The 17,100-nt window shown below is 40.9% G+C and overlaps 1 protein-coding gene across 4 annotated transcripts in view; it reads right to left on the bottom strand.

Moving 5' to 3' along the window:
- Positions 1-17,100, bottom strand: part of RUNX2 (RUNX family transcription factor 2) — a 210,813-nt gene that overhangs the window by 22,553 nt on the left and 171,160 nt on the right. For 3 of the 4 annotated variants that reach the window (XM_007458302.1, XM_007458303.1, XM_007458304.1), the window contains one exon: positions 10,965-11,126. The exons of the other annotated variant lie outside the window; for it this stretch is intronic. In XM_007458302.1, coding sequence (XP_007458364.1) covers positions 10,965-11,126 — 162 coding nt within the window. The remainder of the gene's footprint in view (positions 1-10,964; positions 11,127-17,100) is intronic. 4 annotated transcript variants of the gene reach the window in all.

The raw sequence follows: 17,100 nt of genomic DNA, 5'->3' as shown, positions 1-17,100 counted from the left end.
CCTGTGGGATCTGCCCGGACCGGGGCACGAACCCGCGTCCCCTGCATCGGCAGGCGGACGCCCAACCACTGCGCCACCAGGGAAGCCCCTCCTTTTTGGAATCTTTAAGGCCAATTCTCCACCACTCCTTTAAGCAATACTGAGAATCACTGTTTTCCCAAGGTGTAGGTTGGGAGATTACAGGTTTGTTATTTTTGATGGTGAGTACCACAACAGTATTATCAGACTTTTTCCTCTTTTCCAAGCCTGTTTTTATTTCCTCTGTAGTTGTTATTTAGAAAGGGTTCTTCTTAATTACATGTGGATTTATTGTATCCACATCAATGGGTTTATTACTGATTTATTATGAATCACTGCTCTCCTTGGCATAGGGTGGAGTGTTTATAACCATCCTTATACTTGTTATTACTATTCCATTAATGATAACATTATTATTAATTACAACAGGGAGCTGGAATGGTGACCGTTTGGGTTGGAGACAGCTGTAGCCAACGTCTGGATACAGAAACAACGTTTGGATACAGTCCCCCATGCTTGGTTGTTTCTAAGCTGGTCACTTAAGGTGAAAGTCTCTCTGGAAAAGAATATATCCTGAGAAAGCAGTGCTCAAGAAAGTAACAAAATAATACTAATAATGTATTTTTCCTGAAAAAAAGTAAGTAGTAGCTTGCTTGATATTTAGGAATATCCCAAATAAGAGACCTGTTAAGAATATTCACATGTATTTTCATTCTAAATGTAGTGAATAGGTAAATACATGCACATATGCATGTATATGTTAGAGCACATATCTAACAGTGTTCCTTCACTTTAAAAGAGACAGTGGAATATTCTATAACATAATCATGTGCTAGGACCATATTTGTGTATACAGAATATGAAATTAAGGTAAATGACAATTATCCTTAGTCTCCTATACAGCCCCACTTCTAGATCTATTAGCCAATTCCTAATGGTCAGAGCATAGTTAACCCTGAGGCATGCAGCCTGGACTCTACTGGGTAGACTTTTCTTCTTCAGGCACGGACTTTCCATGAGCATCTACATGCAGAGCAGAGAGAGAGTAACAGAGGTAGCAAAGGATTAGAAGGCCAGGTCCTTGGCCTCAAGGAAGCTTTCAATCTAGCTGGGAAAAGACAAGATCCTATATATTCTTGTCATATCTTAAGAAACATTATAAAACCACACATGTCAACAAGTGTAATTTTTTTTTCAGCTGAAAACGTAATTGTCGAAGCAATTCAGAGTAAAAATATAATCTGAGCAGAATGGAATTGAATTTTAATTTCCTAAAGGAGAAGACTTTAAGTTTATGCAGGGGCAAAAGAGATTTCCTTTCACTAAAATCCTGAGCATTTTTTGCATATTCTGGCATCCATAAGGGCTGGTATCATAATGTAACCATGTCATATTCCCATCATGTTTTCTGAATGAGGCTGAAACCTTCCTGAAGGCAGAGATGATGTCTTCTATTTTGCTTTTATTCACTGCCTGCCTAAGCACATTTTAAGTCTCATACTAAGTATTTGTTGACCCGACTTGAAATGGCTGAAATGAATTGAAGAAAGACACTTGAGGTTGGAAAGAAAGCAAGAGACTACTAATATATTGGGTGACATTAATAAAAATCCAAAGTTCTTGACAGGAAGAAACTATCACCTGAATTAAATAAAATAAAACCTAACAGGAAGAACTATAAATTTCTATACTTGGATCTAAAAACAAACAAAAAAAACCTGCAGAAGTTAGAAATGGGAGAATCGCAGCTTGACAGGAAGTGGCAAATATGAGAAAACAGTGTAACATGGCCACCAAAGAACCAAGACCACGTTAGCTGGCACCAGCGGGGGCCAAGAATAAAGAAGTTTGGTTCTGGATGCCAGGCATTAAGAGGGCCACTGAGAAAGTGTAGTTTGCCCAGAGACCACTGACCAGGACAGTGAGGTGATGTGTCACAAACCCCCATCATACGGCAAGAGTTTAAAAAGGGGGGGAAGAATAGGTGAAAACAGGAAAAATTCAGAAGACTTTGTGAGAAATGACAGTTGTCCAAACCAGATCTCTTGCTCTGTTTCGGAGGAATAATTTTGCTTCACTTTATGGCTTAGTTAATATAATTTCTATCGCTTTCTCAGAAAAGATTTTGACACTTTATTACATGACGGCTATAATTAATGTCAGACTCTAAATTAGAAATCAAAAACTCTATTTGATCATTTGGTTTCAAGCTGGATCTAAAGTATGTTTTGGCATGATTACTAACTGTTAGCAGCAAGTACTGGAAACAGATGCAGTCTTGATATGTGTTCTAAATGTGAAACACATTGCAAAGAGACTTGGAAATAAAAATATACACTGCTCATGCACACTCTTACTGTGCTATTTCCTGTCCTTATCAGTCATAAAAGTTTCTCTTGTTTTGTCCTTTATTTGTTTTCCCAGGTGAATAAAATCTTCATTCTCCTTTCTCCCTTTCTTCTTCCATTTTTTTCCTACATGCCAATCTTCCTTTTTTTTTTTCTATTGTCTTTTCTACTAATAGTTTTTCCATTAAACATTCACTGAGCACCTACTATGCACCAATATCCTGTGCAAGGATATGTGAGACACAGTCCTGTCCTTGGAGAAGCCTATCTCCTACGAAAGGGGAAAGGCATATAATGAAATTATTACTAAAGGAAAATACATACACATTAGAGGTGTGCCCAAAGTACAGAGACGAGAAATGGAGGAGAGAGTGATTCACTTGGAGGAAAGTGGTGGTTGGGGAAAGGATGCCTGAAGGAGGACCAGACGGGCCCTGTCCAGCCAATGCAGAGAAGTGGGCTGGCCCGTAAGTATGAAGCAGCACAGCATACTTGAGGAATGCCAGGCATTCTTAGGAGAAAAGGAGCATCCTTTACCTAGCAGAGTTGAGTATTTGCGGAGGTAGCTATCAATCCATTACATAAATGGATTGGTTATTTTTTTAGCTTGGGTCTGTGCTGTACTTGAATTGATGGGGGGAACGACCACCTAAAGGTAAATGTTTCTACGGGCAAAACCAAAGAAAAAAATTTTAATTAAAATATGGGCCAAGGGGCTTCCCTGGTGGCGCAGTGGTTGAGAGTCCGCCTGCCGATGCAGGGGACAAGGGTTCGTGCCCCGGTCCGGGAAGATCCCACGTGCCGCGGAGTGGCTGGGCCCGTGAGCCTGCACGTCCGGAGCCTGTGCTCCGCAACGGGACAGGCCACAACGGTGAGAGGCCCGCGTATCGCAAAAAAACATAATAATAAATAAATAAAAATTAAAAAATAAAATAAAATATGGGCCAGGGACTTTCCTGGTGGTCCAGTGGTAAAGAATCCACCTTACAATGCAGGGCACGTGGGTCTGATCCCTGGTCGGGGAACTAAGGTCCCACATGCCGCGGGGCAACTAAGCCCGCGCGCCTCAGCTAGAGAGCTCACGCGCCCTGGAGCCCTTGTGCCACAACTAGGGAGCGAAAACGCGCATGCCACAACTAGAGAGAAGCCCGCGTGCCACAACGAAGAGCCTGAGCAGCGTGCCGCAACCCGATGCAACCAAAAAAATAAGTAAATAAAATGAATAAATATTTTTTTTAAAAATGGGCCAAAGATAAGGAAAACCATAATCTGGACCATTTGGGGACAGTTGCTGAGACAGAGGACTTGTTCCCCCAGGTAGGAATGCATGAAATGCTTTCTAAAAAGAAATATCACTAAGTCAGTAACAAAAGGAAATGGGATGGTAGTATTCAGAGGTGCAGGGAGAACAGTCTGGATGTTTTCTTAAAATTTAATAACATCCTTACAATGGAATATCATTCAGTGGTAAAAAGAAATGAGCTATCTAGCCATGAAAAGATACAGAGGAATCTTAAATGCACACAGCCAAGTGAAAGAATCCAGTCTGAAAAGGCTACATACTGAAAAGGCCAATTATATGATATTCTGGAAAAAGCAAAAACATAGAGACAGGAAAAAGATCAGTGGTTGCCAGGGGTGGGGGGGCAGGTGGGGAAGGAGAAGTAGGTGGAGCACAGGAGATTTTTTTAGGGCAATGAAACTATTCTCTGTGATTCTGTAATGGTGGCTACATGGCACTATGCATTTGGCAAAATCCACAGGAGTACACAACACTGAGAGTGAACCCTAATGTAAACTATGGACTTTAGTTAATAATAATACATCAGTATTGGTTCATCGATTGTACTACACAAATACAAGATGTTAATAATATGAAAAAGTGGCCAGTGGGGATGGTGTGGGGGAGAGATATAGGAACTCTGCACCTTATGCTCAATTTTTCTGTAAATCTAAAACTGCTCTAAAAAATAGAGCATTCATTTAAAAACAAATATATATGATAGTATGTTTCTACTCTTTTGAAGCTAATGACATAACTTAGTTCTTCCACTAGCATTTATCAGGTCAGGCAAGCTTTCTTCACCAAAAGTCCTAAGGACAACAAATCCCTGGACAGACATGATCGTACTCCCTGCAGAACCTCTGAGACACGTAGGTGGGCAATTTTGAGTAATTCACTTACACAGGACCACTAAGGCACAATAAATTAACTGACGTACCTGAGAACAGTGCAAAGAGTCTTTAGTGACAATGAAACTAAAACTCAGGTTTCCTTAGTTCAACTGTCTCCACCCTCTTCTTAGATTACAGTGAACCACAGAAGCCACTGTGTCATTCAAAAATTAACTTTAATACTTTTGGTGAAGTTAGGTTCAAGCTCCCAAGCTTTCTTCTATGAAAAGAAAGGGATTAGAGCAAACCTTTCAATAAAATGTGTCACCATGTCTTTGCCATCCCTGCATAAGCATGATTGCTTTCACTACTGAGTCTTTTCTCCATATGTGGGTGGTTGTACATGTAACAAAAATAAATCGTCACAGAAACAACTGACAAGAACCACGTATAAAGTCAGAGTCAAACCGTGTACACAGGTTTCAATCTGTGCTTCGGTAGCTCAGTCTAGCTACAAGTAGCAGTAACTAGTCATACAACCAAGTTTAGTCAACTTTGTGAGCTGGGCCAACTATCCCCAACTGATGTCGTAGGAACGGAAACCACTTCTTGCATCCTCAGCACCAGTAACTCAAAAGTTATGCTCAACTGAGGTGCAGGGATGCCCTGGAAAGCTGGGCGTACAGCAGTAAGAGAAAAAATATCCCCTGCTCATGTCAGAAAATAGCCCACTTCTAAAGAAAGCAAGATGAATTTCAACTTACGGAATGCAAAAAGAACCCAACCAATCACAGTCAATATTATAGGGAAGAATATTGAATGTTCAGTTGGTAACACAGAGCTTGCCTTTGTTTAGGGCCCATTAAATTTAATAACTTCTCCCTCTGTGGCTTTAAACAGAGAGCTTCTTCAAAATAAGAGTGGCTCCTATTAAACTTAATTACTTGCCCGTGGCTGCGATGGCAGAGGTGTGTCTACCAAATAGGTGGGTCTTAAGAAAGGAATGGTTCTACAGTAAAAAATAAAAAAAAGTAGATGGTCTAGTGTTTTATTATAGTTGCTTTAACTTTCTGGTTTATTAGTATTAATTGCTGGAGTTTTCCTTTTTACCTCTCTTAAGGCATCACTCCCTCCTGTGAGTTGAGTGGCCCTGCTAAAATTAATGTCCATATATACTTGAAACATTACTGAAGCTGCTCCAACCCTCAACCAGGGGAACTGACAGAAACTCGGCTATAAGCGACATTTTAAAAATGAAATACATCAAACACCTCCGGCTTTGAAATGACATGAAACAATCCTCCCGATAGACCTTGAATGATCAAATGGAGTTTTTCCACTGCAGTTTCTCGATTTTGTGGTAGTAATAAAATAATTTTTAGGAACTTTGTTTATTAGACTAATCCCTATTCTCTGCTGCCCTTTGGAAATATTATAGTTGAGCGACTAAGAGTCATAAAAATGGAGACATCTTTAATAGTCCTGTACAGTTGATTAAGTGGAATTCGTCAATATTTAAATATCTTGAAAGAAGGAATTCAAGACTATTTGCTTAAACAGGAAAAAAAAAAAAAACTTCAAAAAGATTACAGTTCTTAACTCTGTCTCATGTAAAATAATCCTACAATTGCAGAGAAAAATCATCCACACAACCTGTATTGGCCTCTCCCAGGGTACCTGAGGCAGACAATGTGTATGACCTTGCATCTCTAATTCATGTAACCTACCACTCTAAGAGACCTCCAGAAAAGATCAGAGAGGTCCATGGGCACAATGACCAAGACTGCAGAAAAACGCCTGTATAAACCCCTTCCACCTCATGTATGCCAAAGAGTGGTACAGACTTAGGTTAATCTAAGACACTTCACTCAGATGGATGGGGCGAGGAGGAGTTATCTGCAGTGAATAACCAACCCAAGGTACAGTCCCCGCTAGGAGGCTAACAATAGCTCACACTCTTACCCACCGGTCAAAGAATAAGACTCAATAAGCAGCTGTGCTGCTTTTCCTAAACTACATTTTGAAAGTCAGTAATTATTTATCTACGTACTATTTTTTAATGAGCTCCAGAAAAGTCATCATCATCTTTGTGTTAAGCCTCACAAGTGCTTTGAACATCAAAAATGCCATGCGTGATAATATTACAATGATGAAGCCATGCAACGGTTTGGTTTGTTGTCAAGGTTCCTTGCTTGTCTTGCCACACACCTTGCTCTTTAATAGAATCAGTGAGAAATAACTTTGGCTACCTCTGTGTAGTGAATATTCTTTTAGGATCATATAAGATGAAATGAGATAACGTATAAAATCTCTGGGGATTGGGGGTGCCACTTAAATACAGACCATTATGTGATAAGGCCATACTTTACCACAGTAAGTATGGTGGGGAGGGGAACCAATCCCTACAGGGCTTCTGCTGCACTAGGTATCTCTAGACTGGTTTCTGCTTGATATTTATAATTCGGCTGGATATGAACTAAACTCAATACAATAAGGTAGACCCTATTAGTCAACTACATGACAATAATTTACTGTTCAGCCATAACTTATAACTGCTGCTATTGTTCTTGTTATACAATTGAAGGCTACTCAAGGTTAAGGAAATATTTTCTGAATCTTTGTACTGCCCCTGTGAACTTCAAGATATCTGGGTTTGTATCTTTCTTTGCAGTAAAGTAGAGAATGTTAGTGATACATCTTTATCATCTTATTTTATTTACTCCTTGCTTCCATAAAGAATTTGAGGGAGACTACAGGAGCTCTGTGGTATAATACCATTGTCATTATCATAATTCATTAAGTTTGAGCATTTGTAGCCACACTTGAAAAATTACTCTGAAGAAAGGATAACAAAAAAAGAAGTTGTAAAATTGGATTCTCTGAAGGTCTTTAAACAGATTAAACAATGGTCTTTCTTTGCAATGGTCTTTTAGGATGAAATGGAATTTCTTTAGGAATATTTCTTTCTGAAAGATCTTTCTGGTCCCCTTTATTCCTATGACCCCTTGGAAAAGAACCTTAGCATGCCTAGTTACATGTAAGTGTAATTTAACGTCTTCTATTTTCTGACACTATAACTGAATAGTTATTTTCTCTTAGTGCTTTATTGAGTTTTTGTGAATGGCTCCCAACTCCTTCTAGCTCTATAAAAATTTATAAGTCTATGGAATAATAATAATAATGACAAACATTTATTGAGTACTTCTATGTGTTAGGCACTGTGTTAAGTGCTTTATGAATGCCATATGAGTATTAACTTGTTTAAATATTTAAATATTTCATGGTGTTTTTTGTTTTAAATATACTCTGTAGCCGTCCATTTTAGAAAGCAAATAATCCCTTTAAAAGTTTAGATTTTTACCTACTGATTCACTTAAACCAGGGCTTTGCCTGCAAATTATATACAGACATACAATTTTTACAAAACAATGTTAGCTTCATAATCTCAGCTACAATCTGTCTAGCACACATTGTGTGTCAGGCCTGCCCTAAGCACTTTACACTAAGCATCTCATTTAATCCTCACAGTAACCCCAAGAGATAAATATTACATCCCTGTTTGACAAATAATAAGACTAAGTTTCTGAGAAGTAAGAAACTTGCCTGATATATCTGTGAGTTAGAATTCAAACCTGGGTCTGAACCTCCAACCCTACTGTATAAGTGAGGAATTTTATTCTTTCTCACCCAAGATCATATGAGAATGTTTTGTGTATCCTTTCATATAGCGAGATGAGAAGTGATGTCTCTACACAGAAAAACAGGAACTGTTCTGGAAAGCATCTCAAAAAGTGAACACAGAGCTACTTGGAGATGGAGACAGAGGTTAATATTTTAGCTGTCCGTGTTGCAGAGACGTAGCACCCTGGAACTTAGGGATACCTTTAGATATTGAGGGGAATAAGAAGAAGAAAGTACGCAACTTGGTACCTGAGAACTTATGAGACAGGCTCCTCTCCAAGAAGTGTCCCAGGACCGGTGCCCAGGGAACTGAAAATGGGGCTCACTCCAGATGATTTGGTCCCCTAGTCCACCAGGCAGCGCCCTGGGGTGCAGACACAGGCCCACACCCAAGAGCAAGGTCAGAAAAAGCAAGGCTCCTCTAGTTCCCTTACAGTCCACTTCTAGTTCTTTCTTCCTGATGCCCTACTGCTGACAAGAAGGATTTTCTGTTCTCTTTGCTTTAATGTTTATACAGAACCTCCCACCCTGGCACCATGTTACTTTGCCAGGAACAACTCATAGAGATGTTTGGGGTGGGAGGAAAAAACTGGACTAAACTCAGTCTCAAACTAGTTTAAAGCAGAGGCCCGTTCCCACCATTGGCCTCAGATCAATATACGGCTGGGTAATTAACCAGTTTCTGTCTCCTCTGTGAAATGAGAAAAGCTGTGTTGTGTTCGTTTATGGAAATGTTTTAATTAATTATCAGTAAATTGCCTCCAAATAATCTGGCTGTTCCGTATTACACACGTAAGTGATAAAATGCCATTTTCAGTGTTATTTTCAACGGTTTTCCCACTGAATTCACATACGAATACACCTCAGCGAGAAAATGCTGGAGAGCTAAGTGTCTCTAAGGCTGCGATCACTCCCTGAGGTTTTTTTTTTTCTCCAGGTACTGCCAGAGGACAAACAGCAAAATCTGCTTCAGCCACAAAGGGGTGGACAGACAGAAGCCCCAGAGGACCCTAAACAGAAACCAATTTTGCACAAATCTGTCCCGGCAAAGTGTCACCTTGGCCCCACGTAAGACAAAACGGACTCAGTCTAAACTACAGAAGGAATGACCAGAACGAACTCACCACCCACCACTATACCTACGATCCCGCGTCAGCCCTGGTTACCCCCCCATGCCTTCCTCATCCTCCCCTGTGTCGTTAACTGATGTTTGCCAATGGGAGGGAGTCATTCCAGTCAAGGGAAATGATCACTAAAATTCTATACTCTGCACACCTCCCCAGCAAATACCATGTGATTCATGACAATAAGAACAGCGGTCGGAATGAGAAGTGGTCACGTGGTTTTCCAAAGACACTTGAGGTTTCCCTCCCCCACCCCTTCTTTCCCCACTCACCCCTATGGGAGTCCGTCTGTGGCAGAAAATGTGAAGGCATTAGGACCAGAGAGCCCTTTCCTGCTATTTAAGTGGTCACGTGGTTTTCCAAAGACCCTTGACGTTTCCCTCCCCCACCCCTTCTTTCCCTACTCACCCCTATGGGAGTCCGTCTGTGGCAGAAAATGTGAAGGCATTAGGACCAGAGAGCCCTTTCCTGCTATTTGCTTGAGAAACAAAGCCTTCCCTCCTCCCAAGTTGAAAGAAATAAAGGAGTCTGAGCTAGTCACAACCTGCAAGCCTGCTGGCGGCCCGTCAGCTTGCCAGTGGTGCAACTCAGCGGAGTGAGTACCGGCTTCGAGCTTTGCAGAAAATGAGAGAGGGAGAGAAAACAGAGACAGAAACACAAAGAGAAAGAAAGAAAGGCATTAACCTGGCCAGGAGTCAAACAGGTGCATGGCGCCCGAACGCTGAGAAGAGTGGCTGACAAATAGAGGATCCAACTGTGTGTGCCTCTGGGGGGCTGCTTCTGTACTGATGGGGGCAGGGCTGCAGTCTGGATGTCAAGGGGTGGATGACAGATTTTTTTTTTTCTTATTCACAGGACTCATATGGTTGGCCAAGAGCCTTTAACTTTCCTCCACTTGTCAGTCTGACATCTTCGTAGATACTCTCTGGCTCCCTGGGATGAATTCTCCATGAGAGAGAGGGGCAGCCAGGATGCTGATCACACACGCTGCCACCATGAGTCACAGAATTTTGTGGTGCCTTTGGAAGAGGGGGTGTGTGAGCCCCGGGGCTGCCACGTTGACAGCAACAGCAGTGAGCTGTGTGATTCGTGGAAAGGCTGCCTCGGTCTTGAGCTGGCCGCTCAGAGGCCATACATGGCCTTTTAAGACTCTTACAGCCCCACTGCACTTGGAGTGACACATGTCTGGCAAGGATCTGAAGTTTGCAGGTGCTCTCTCTCAGAACTGGCTACCTGGGACTCCTGGGATTTAAGAGCCCTCTAGAAACGGAGGGCTGTGCCCTCAGGCTGTAATTTGGCTTTCAGGCAGATGTTAGGAACAGAAAGGAACACAAGCAGAGGAAGGCCTGGGACAAGACCCTCAGGAGAAGGCCCCAGTTAGGAGACAGAGCCAACCAAAGGGCATGCAATTCAGTGGGACTGAAACTGGGAGGGCACTGAGTGTCATCTTAGACAAGGATGCCATCTCTGGTGGACTTTCAGTCTCTTGACTTCAATTTAAGTTCAAACACTCAATAGCCCCATAATTCAGAAGACCTGGTTTGCAGCTGTCAGACCCTTGTCCACATGCCTCTGATGGAGAGTTACTGTGAGTGTAGCTGAGACAGCTGGGCTCATCCCGCAGTCCCAACCCCACCCCTGCACCGGAGTGGGTTTTGAGTTCAAGTGTGGTCTTTACCTGAAATGCGCCTGGGCACGTCGGTGATGGCAGGCAGCCCGGTGCCCCGGGTGGAGGACAGCGGGGTGGTGGAGTGAATGGACGGGGGCGTCATCTGGCTCAGGTACGAGGGGTAGGACTGGTCGTAGGACCACGGCGGGGAAGACTGCGTCTGCCTGGGATCTGGGCAAAGAAGAAACATCTTTAGCACACCAGCCGCTGTGGCCTTCGAACACACAACCCCAGACTCAGAAAGGATAAAGCAGGGGAAAGTCAGAATATACAAGGACGGTCTATTTCCCACAGCTCCACCCTTGCAGGCCCCCTAGGGCACAGAGCTTTCTAGACTTCGAGTCTCTACGAAAGTAACAAAATGGATCGTGTGTAAGGACTATTTGTCTCTCTCACACATAAATATTTCTATTTGGAAAGCCTGTCATTTAAGAAAACAGTCTGCTTTGGTTATCGTCACAAAGTTGAATTCCATTTTATTTATTTTCTGTATTTCCTGTATGTTTTTAAATATTACTCCAATGAATAGGTATTACTTATTTCTTTTTTAAAAAGTTAGAAAATTTGGGAACAATTTATTTGATTAAAGAGCAGGTAGACTGTGCCTCTTACTGCTACACATCCAGCCACTATCTTTCAGCCGTGCTTTTTGGTTTGTAAATGATTCCATGATTTCAGCATGGTTCGCTTTCTTTCCAGGCATGTCAATGGGGTGCCCTTTCCAGCCTGGGGTTTAGGAGGCTGGGGTAGAGACGAGCACAGAAGGGGCAGCATGTAAGGAGCAGAGGAAAGAGGGGAGCCAGTTATGTTATTCTCATGCTAAAGCTACGCCAGAAAATAACCTTTAAGAAAAAAACAAAACTTAATTTCACAGCCAACTAAGAACTGAAAAGCTTCATCACCATCCAGTTTCAATGTTAAGCACATGAGCTTCTGACAGTAAGAAAATGATCCAAAACACAACAGGGAAATGTCTTCAATCTTATTGGAATCTGTTTAAAAGATGTCACATGTTTGGAATGTGGCCTACTGTTACCTACAGTCACTCTAACGATAAAAATAATGGGCTACCAACTGGTTAGAGTGAACTGCTGAGAATTAGCAATATCTTTTGATTTATCTCTGTGGAGTTTCCTGGAGGTACAAACAGAATCATAAGCAAATTTCTCTTATCATTTTTTTTTCTAACTTCACATTTAAAAAAATTCAAACACTCTCACATACCAGGCTGTTCTCAAGACAGCTTTGTATATTAGAATAGCCATGGACTTTGGAATGTGCAGAATTAGGTTCAAGTTCTGAGACTTCTATTTTCTAGCTGTGCGATCTTGGGTTAATTACTCAGTGACTCTGAACCTCAGTTTCCTAATCTGTAAAAGGGGGTGGGGGAGTAATAATATACGAATCACAGGGATGTGGGAATTGCATGAGAAAACTATGTGGAGAGGGCTAGCATAGGAAGCACTCAGTAAGTATTCATGCTTGTCTTTTAGAAAAACTCTTGGTGACATGAGGATAGTTCCACAGTTAAAACACATCTGAACTGGAGTAAATACATTTGGAATAGGTCTAATTCTAAATTATTCCTATATCACCTATCAGCCTCTGAAAAGGAAAAGTTCAATTTTTGAAAACTATAAATATATTTAAGTCAATTCAGGTTTATTGCTACAAATAAAAGTGAGTGTAACAAAACATGGGTTTTCCTGAGATGATGCCTCTTTTAAAGCCTCTCAGTTTTTCTGTACAAAGCCATTTAGTTTCAGCTATTTCTTGTTTATTTGCTCCATTCAGAAATATTTTATTTAAAGACTATCTAAATAGGACATACTTTTCTTGAGTCAAAATAATTAAATACATCCGGATATTTATCTAATGTTACTGTATCAACAGATGTATAGGAAAACTTCATCCAACTCAATTTTAAGGAATATTTACCTGAGTTTGCAATTTGAATAAAAGTATAGCACTGTAAACGGTTAACAGAAAATTTTCCTTCAGAAATCTAAAGGATGCTTGATCATTAAAGTAATGAACTTTTGTGCTTTAAAATGTTCAAGGCTGACATTGTGTAGATCGGCAACATTTCAAATCTGAGTGAGTGGTCCTTGTTATATATCTGATACAGCCATACTTCCTTGCGTTAACCATTAATGTAATTCACTATTCAGATAAACGGTAAATGATCTTCAGATGGAAACAGATGCATTCCTTACAGCACCAGAAAGCAATCTCACAAAAGCAAGGCCTTCTCTCAAGCACTATTTTCAATAGACAAAAAACGACAAGAACCACATAGCAAAATGAGCAGGGGGCACACGGGACTCAAATTTGGATTTGGGTTCTAATCTAACACCACCAGATGACTCCCTGAGCAAGTAGTCTAACCTCTACCTCCATCCCTCTACTATAACATGTTGCCAGCAGTACTGGGCTCTCTGCCTGCAAGTGGGGGAAAAATACAAAGAAATCTAAGGAATGACTAAAATCATTGACACTTAGACATATCACGAAGGAATCAGGGAACTTAGCTTGGATGTAAGATACAGCCTTTCATTTCTCCTTAAGCCGAGAGGCAGGCCAGTACAGGGGGAAAGAAGGGGGCTTTCTGATGAGAGGATCTGAGTTGGAGTCCCAGCTCTGCTATCTGTGAGCTGGATGACCTCAGCTGTATTAGCTAACTCTCTGAACCTCAGTTTTCCTCATCTGGAAAATGAAGCAGCATAACACGGTAAAGTGAACATAGCAAAGTGCTCACGTGTGCTGGCTGGACAGACAAGCCTAGGTTTGAATCACAGCTCCTCACTTTGCTGAGCAAGTCACTTAAACTTTGGGGGCCTCAATGGCTCATCTGTAAAATGGGAATCATGACACTTATTAGGGCCCTTGTGAGCATTACATGAACTAGGCCTTCTTTAAGGCCGAGTTCTTCTAAGGCCTAACTTCTAAGTTATCTGACACTCTTGGCACATACTAAGTATATAATAAATAGATATGATTATTGCTATCTGTAAAGTGAGTATAATTATAACTACTATCATTTTTGTTTACAGAATTAGGTGAAATAATACAAGTAAAAGCATTTACTATACGAAAATGATGATTATTCTCTCTAGGAGCTCATATCACGTGGCCAAGGCCCTACTGTGTTTCATGGGGTGTTTCTTAATGCTGCTGAGCTTTAATTTCCTCATATGTAAAATGGGATACTATCTCAGAGTGGGTCGTAAGGATTAAATAACATAGAGCAAGTGGCTAATTATCATTATTCAAAAAAATTAAAAATCTGACTCTAAACTATCCAGGGTGGTTGGGTTGTCTAGTGTTAAAGTCTTGAAGATTTCCAAGATCAGACTCAGCACAATTCAGTATAATGCCTGGCTCATAGTAGGTGCTCAATAAATAACCATTGCATGAACCTCCCAGGGTGGCTGGAGTGAATAATAGAATTTTATAATGAAGCAGTAATTAGTCCTTCTCTAACTTCCCCTTAGGCTACAAAAGAACTTGTTATTGGTGACATTTTAGCTTTGACATAAACTTCCTGACTGCTGGAATATATACTAGAACACTCTATCAAAGGATAGCTTTCCTTTGAGTGGAGGTCCTTCCTGAAGATATCCAAGATTAGCAAAAAGAACTTCTCACTAGCCCTAAACAAGTGAGAAGATCTCGATCTCCCTCTCTTTTTTTTTTTTTTTTTTTTTTCTTTCTCAGAGGGCAGGCTGTAGGCCAGCCAATCTCTCTTCCAAGTTCACTGTCCTAAGATTCTATGATAATGACCTACTTAAGGAGAGAGAGTTACTAAAGAAAAATAAAACACAAGAACTGCCATATAGGGCTCACTAGATCTAGTCTAAGGAATTTAAAAAGGGAACAGTAATCTTTAAAAAAAATAATAATAATAATGGTCTCCAAGCACCCCAGGGCTTCTCTAATACCCTGTGAATGAGGCCTCAACAATCCTAGCTCCCCAACGTCTGGCCTGTGTGATACTGGACGAATTACATAACCTGTCTAACTTCAAGGTGCCTAATGTGTATAATGGGAATAAATAAGAAGAGCTCCCTCTTAAAGTTGTTTTAAAGATTAAATGAGGTAAATGTAGGAAAGAGCGTAGCACATGGAAAGAACCCAATAAATGTTCACCACTGTTAAAGCATCTACTTTACTGAGCCTTCCTTCTGTATTTATGTTTCCAGCCCATAACCTCTTATTTTAGCAAAGGGCCATTTTTAGAAAGCTTCCTGTAGTTTTGAAGTCTGCCATTTGGAAACCATATCTGCACTGGTCGCTTTGATACCCTTTACAATCATTTAACCTGAATCGTGTTCCTTCTTAGTCTTAAGTTTCTCCCAGACCAAGAAATCCTAATCTGTTTAGTGTGTTTTCTAATACTGTATACTTCAACTTTTTTCAAACTTTTAGTGGGGGGAAAAAAACAAAAAAAGGCTATAAAATAGCCATAAAATGTCCAATCACTAAGAAAATGTAATCCTATCATAAATATATGGTTACATCATATTTGCTTTGTTGTGGACAATTATTAATGCTTACAATAGAGAAAAGTCACCTTAACCTGATCTCATAAACGATTTCTGAACTCAACTTCCTGAAGAAACCTGAGACTTCTGAGATTCACTCTGAACTTGGATGAGTCAGAGCAGGTGACAGATGTTTTTAGGCACCGCCGGTCAATCCTAAGGTTACCAATAGGGAAGAGGGAGTATAGGGCCTAGCTCTGAGACAAACCTACTAATTAACCATCAACAAACAAGAAACTGTCTTCATCAACCTCAGGCCCCAAAGGGCTAGTAGAACTTATTCCTTTCCTATACCCCATGCAGAGCTGTACTGAATGTTTCGTCCTTTTGAGTCTGCAGAAACATGGAGAGAAGTACCCTGTCCTTCCACTCCAACATAAATAAGAATATCCTTGATTTTTTGGGTCTCAGAGGCTCGAGGTGCCAATCATCACCTTGATATTACATCCTGGGTGACCAGAGATTACCTATGGGCACCCACAAGTTTTCAGGAAATAACTGAACTCTATTTCACAGACATTCCCAAGAGACAAGAAAACTGCTGTTGAACTTTAAATCGTTTTAGGGTGCTTTAAAAACGATAATTCATTATTTTCCTATGGCAATCTTCGGAAACAGCAACAATATTATTTTTATTACTATATTCTAGAAATTCAAAGCATTGACAGAAGTTTTTATATAGATATGACAATTAAAAACAAAACCCTGGGTGTTGGTTTTTTTATGGGCACATACTCTTTTGCGCTTGGGAAACCTGAAATACTAAACAGCACAGGAGCATTTTAATAGGACTCCACCCCTATTTCTCCCCAAACTTCTCTCCTTTCACCTAACCAAGGGGAGGGGGGAGTTTAAAGGGAAGTCATAATCAAGTATGACTTGTAACATAAACTTGAGAGAGAAACTCAGGTCTTCCCTATACAATGGGCTGCTGTGCTCACAGCAGGATGTGACTAATCACAATGACTAAATTCGAGAGAAAAGAAAGAAGCAGAAGACCTAGGGCGGGGCAGAGCTCCTGGAGGCACTGGGGACGACACCAAGGAGAAAACAGTCCCCAGTCTAACTGGGAACCCGTGACAGGAACCACCACCAGGCTTCCGAGGTCAGGCTAGTGACTGGACACCTCAGACCTACAGCTGTACAATTCCACAAGGAACTGTAGACCCAATCTAGCTACTAAGAGCTCAGGTTAAATAAAGAGGAGCCAGTCACTTGACAAAAAGAATCCCTTCAGCATTTGTTCCAACTGAGGCAATGTCTGTTGGACAAATTTTAAAAAGACACCAGAGAGGCACAAACTGCTGGGTGTAAGACAGGCTCAAGGATGTTTTGTACCACAAGGGGAATACAGCCAATATTCTGTAATAACTGCAAATGGAAAGTAACCTTTAAATATTGTATAAAAGCTTAAAAAAATTTTTTTTAATTAAAAAAAAAAAAGACACCAGAAGTCCAGGGGCCCACATACACTTTGCACTTTCTCTCCCAACTCACTAAAGTTGAGGGCAAGGTTCTTATTTAGCTATCCCTTTTTCACCTACAAAGTACCAATCGTCATTACTGCCACCTTAACAGGGCTTTTGCGGGGGGGGGGGGGG

This window comes from Lipotes vexillifer, unplaced genomic scaffold, assembly GCF_000442215.2.
Source record: "Lipotes vexillifer unplaced genomic scaffold, Lipotes_vexillifer_v1.1 scaffold4, whole genome shotgun sequence".
NCBI lineage: Eukaryota > Metazoa > Chordata > Mammalia > Artiodactyla > Lipotidae > Lipotes > Lipotes vexillifer.
This window is presented reverse-complemented; position numbering and strand designations above follow the sequence as displayed.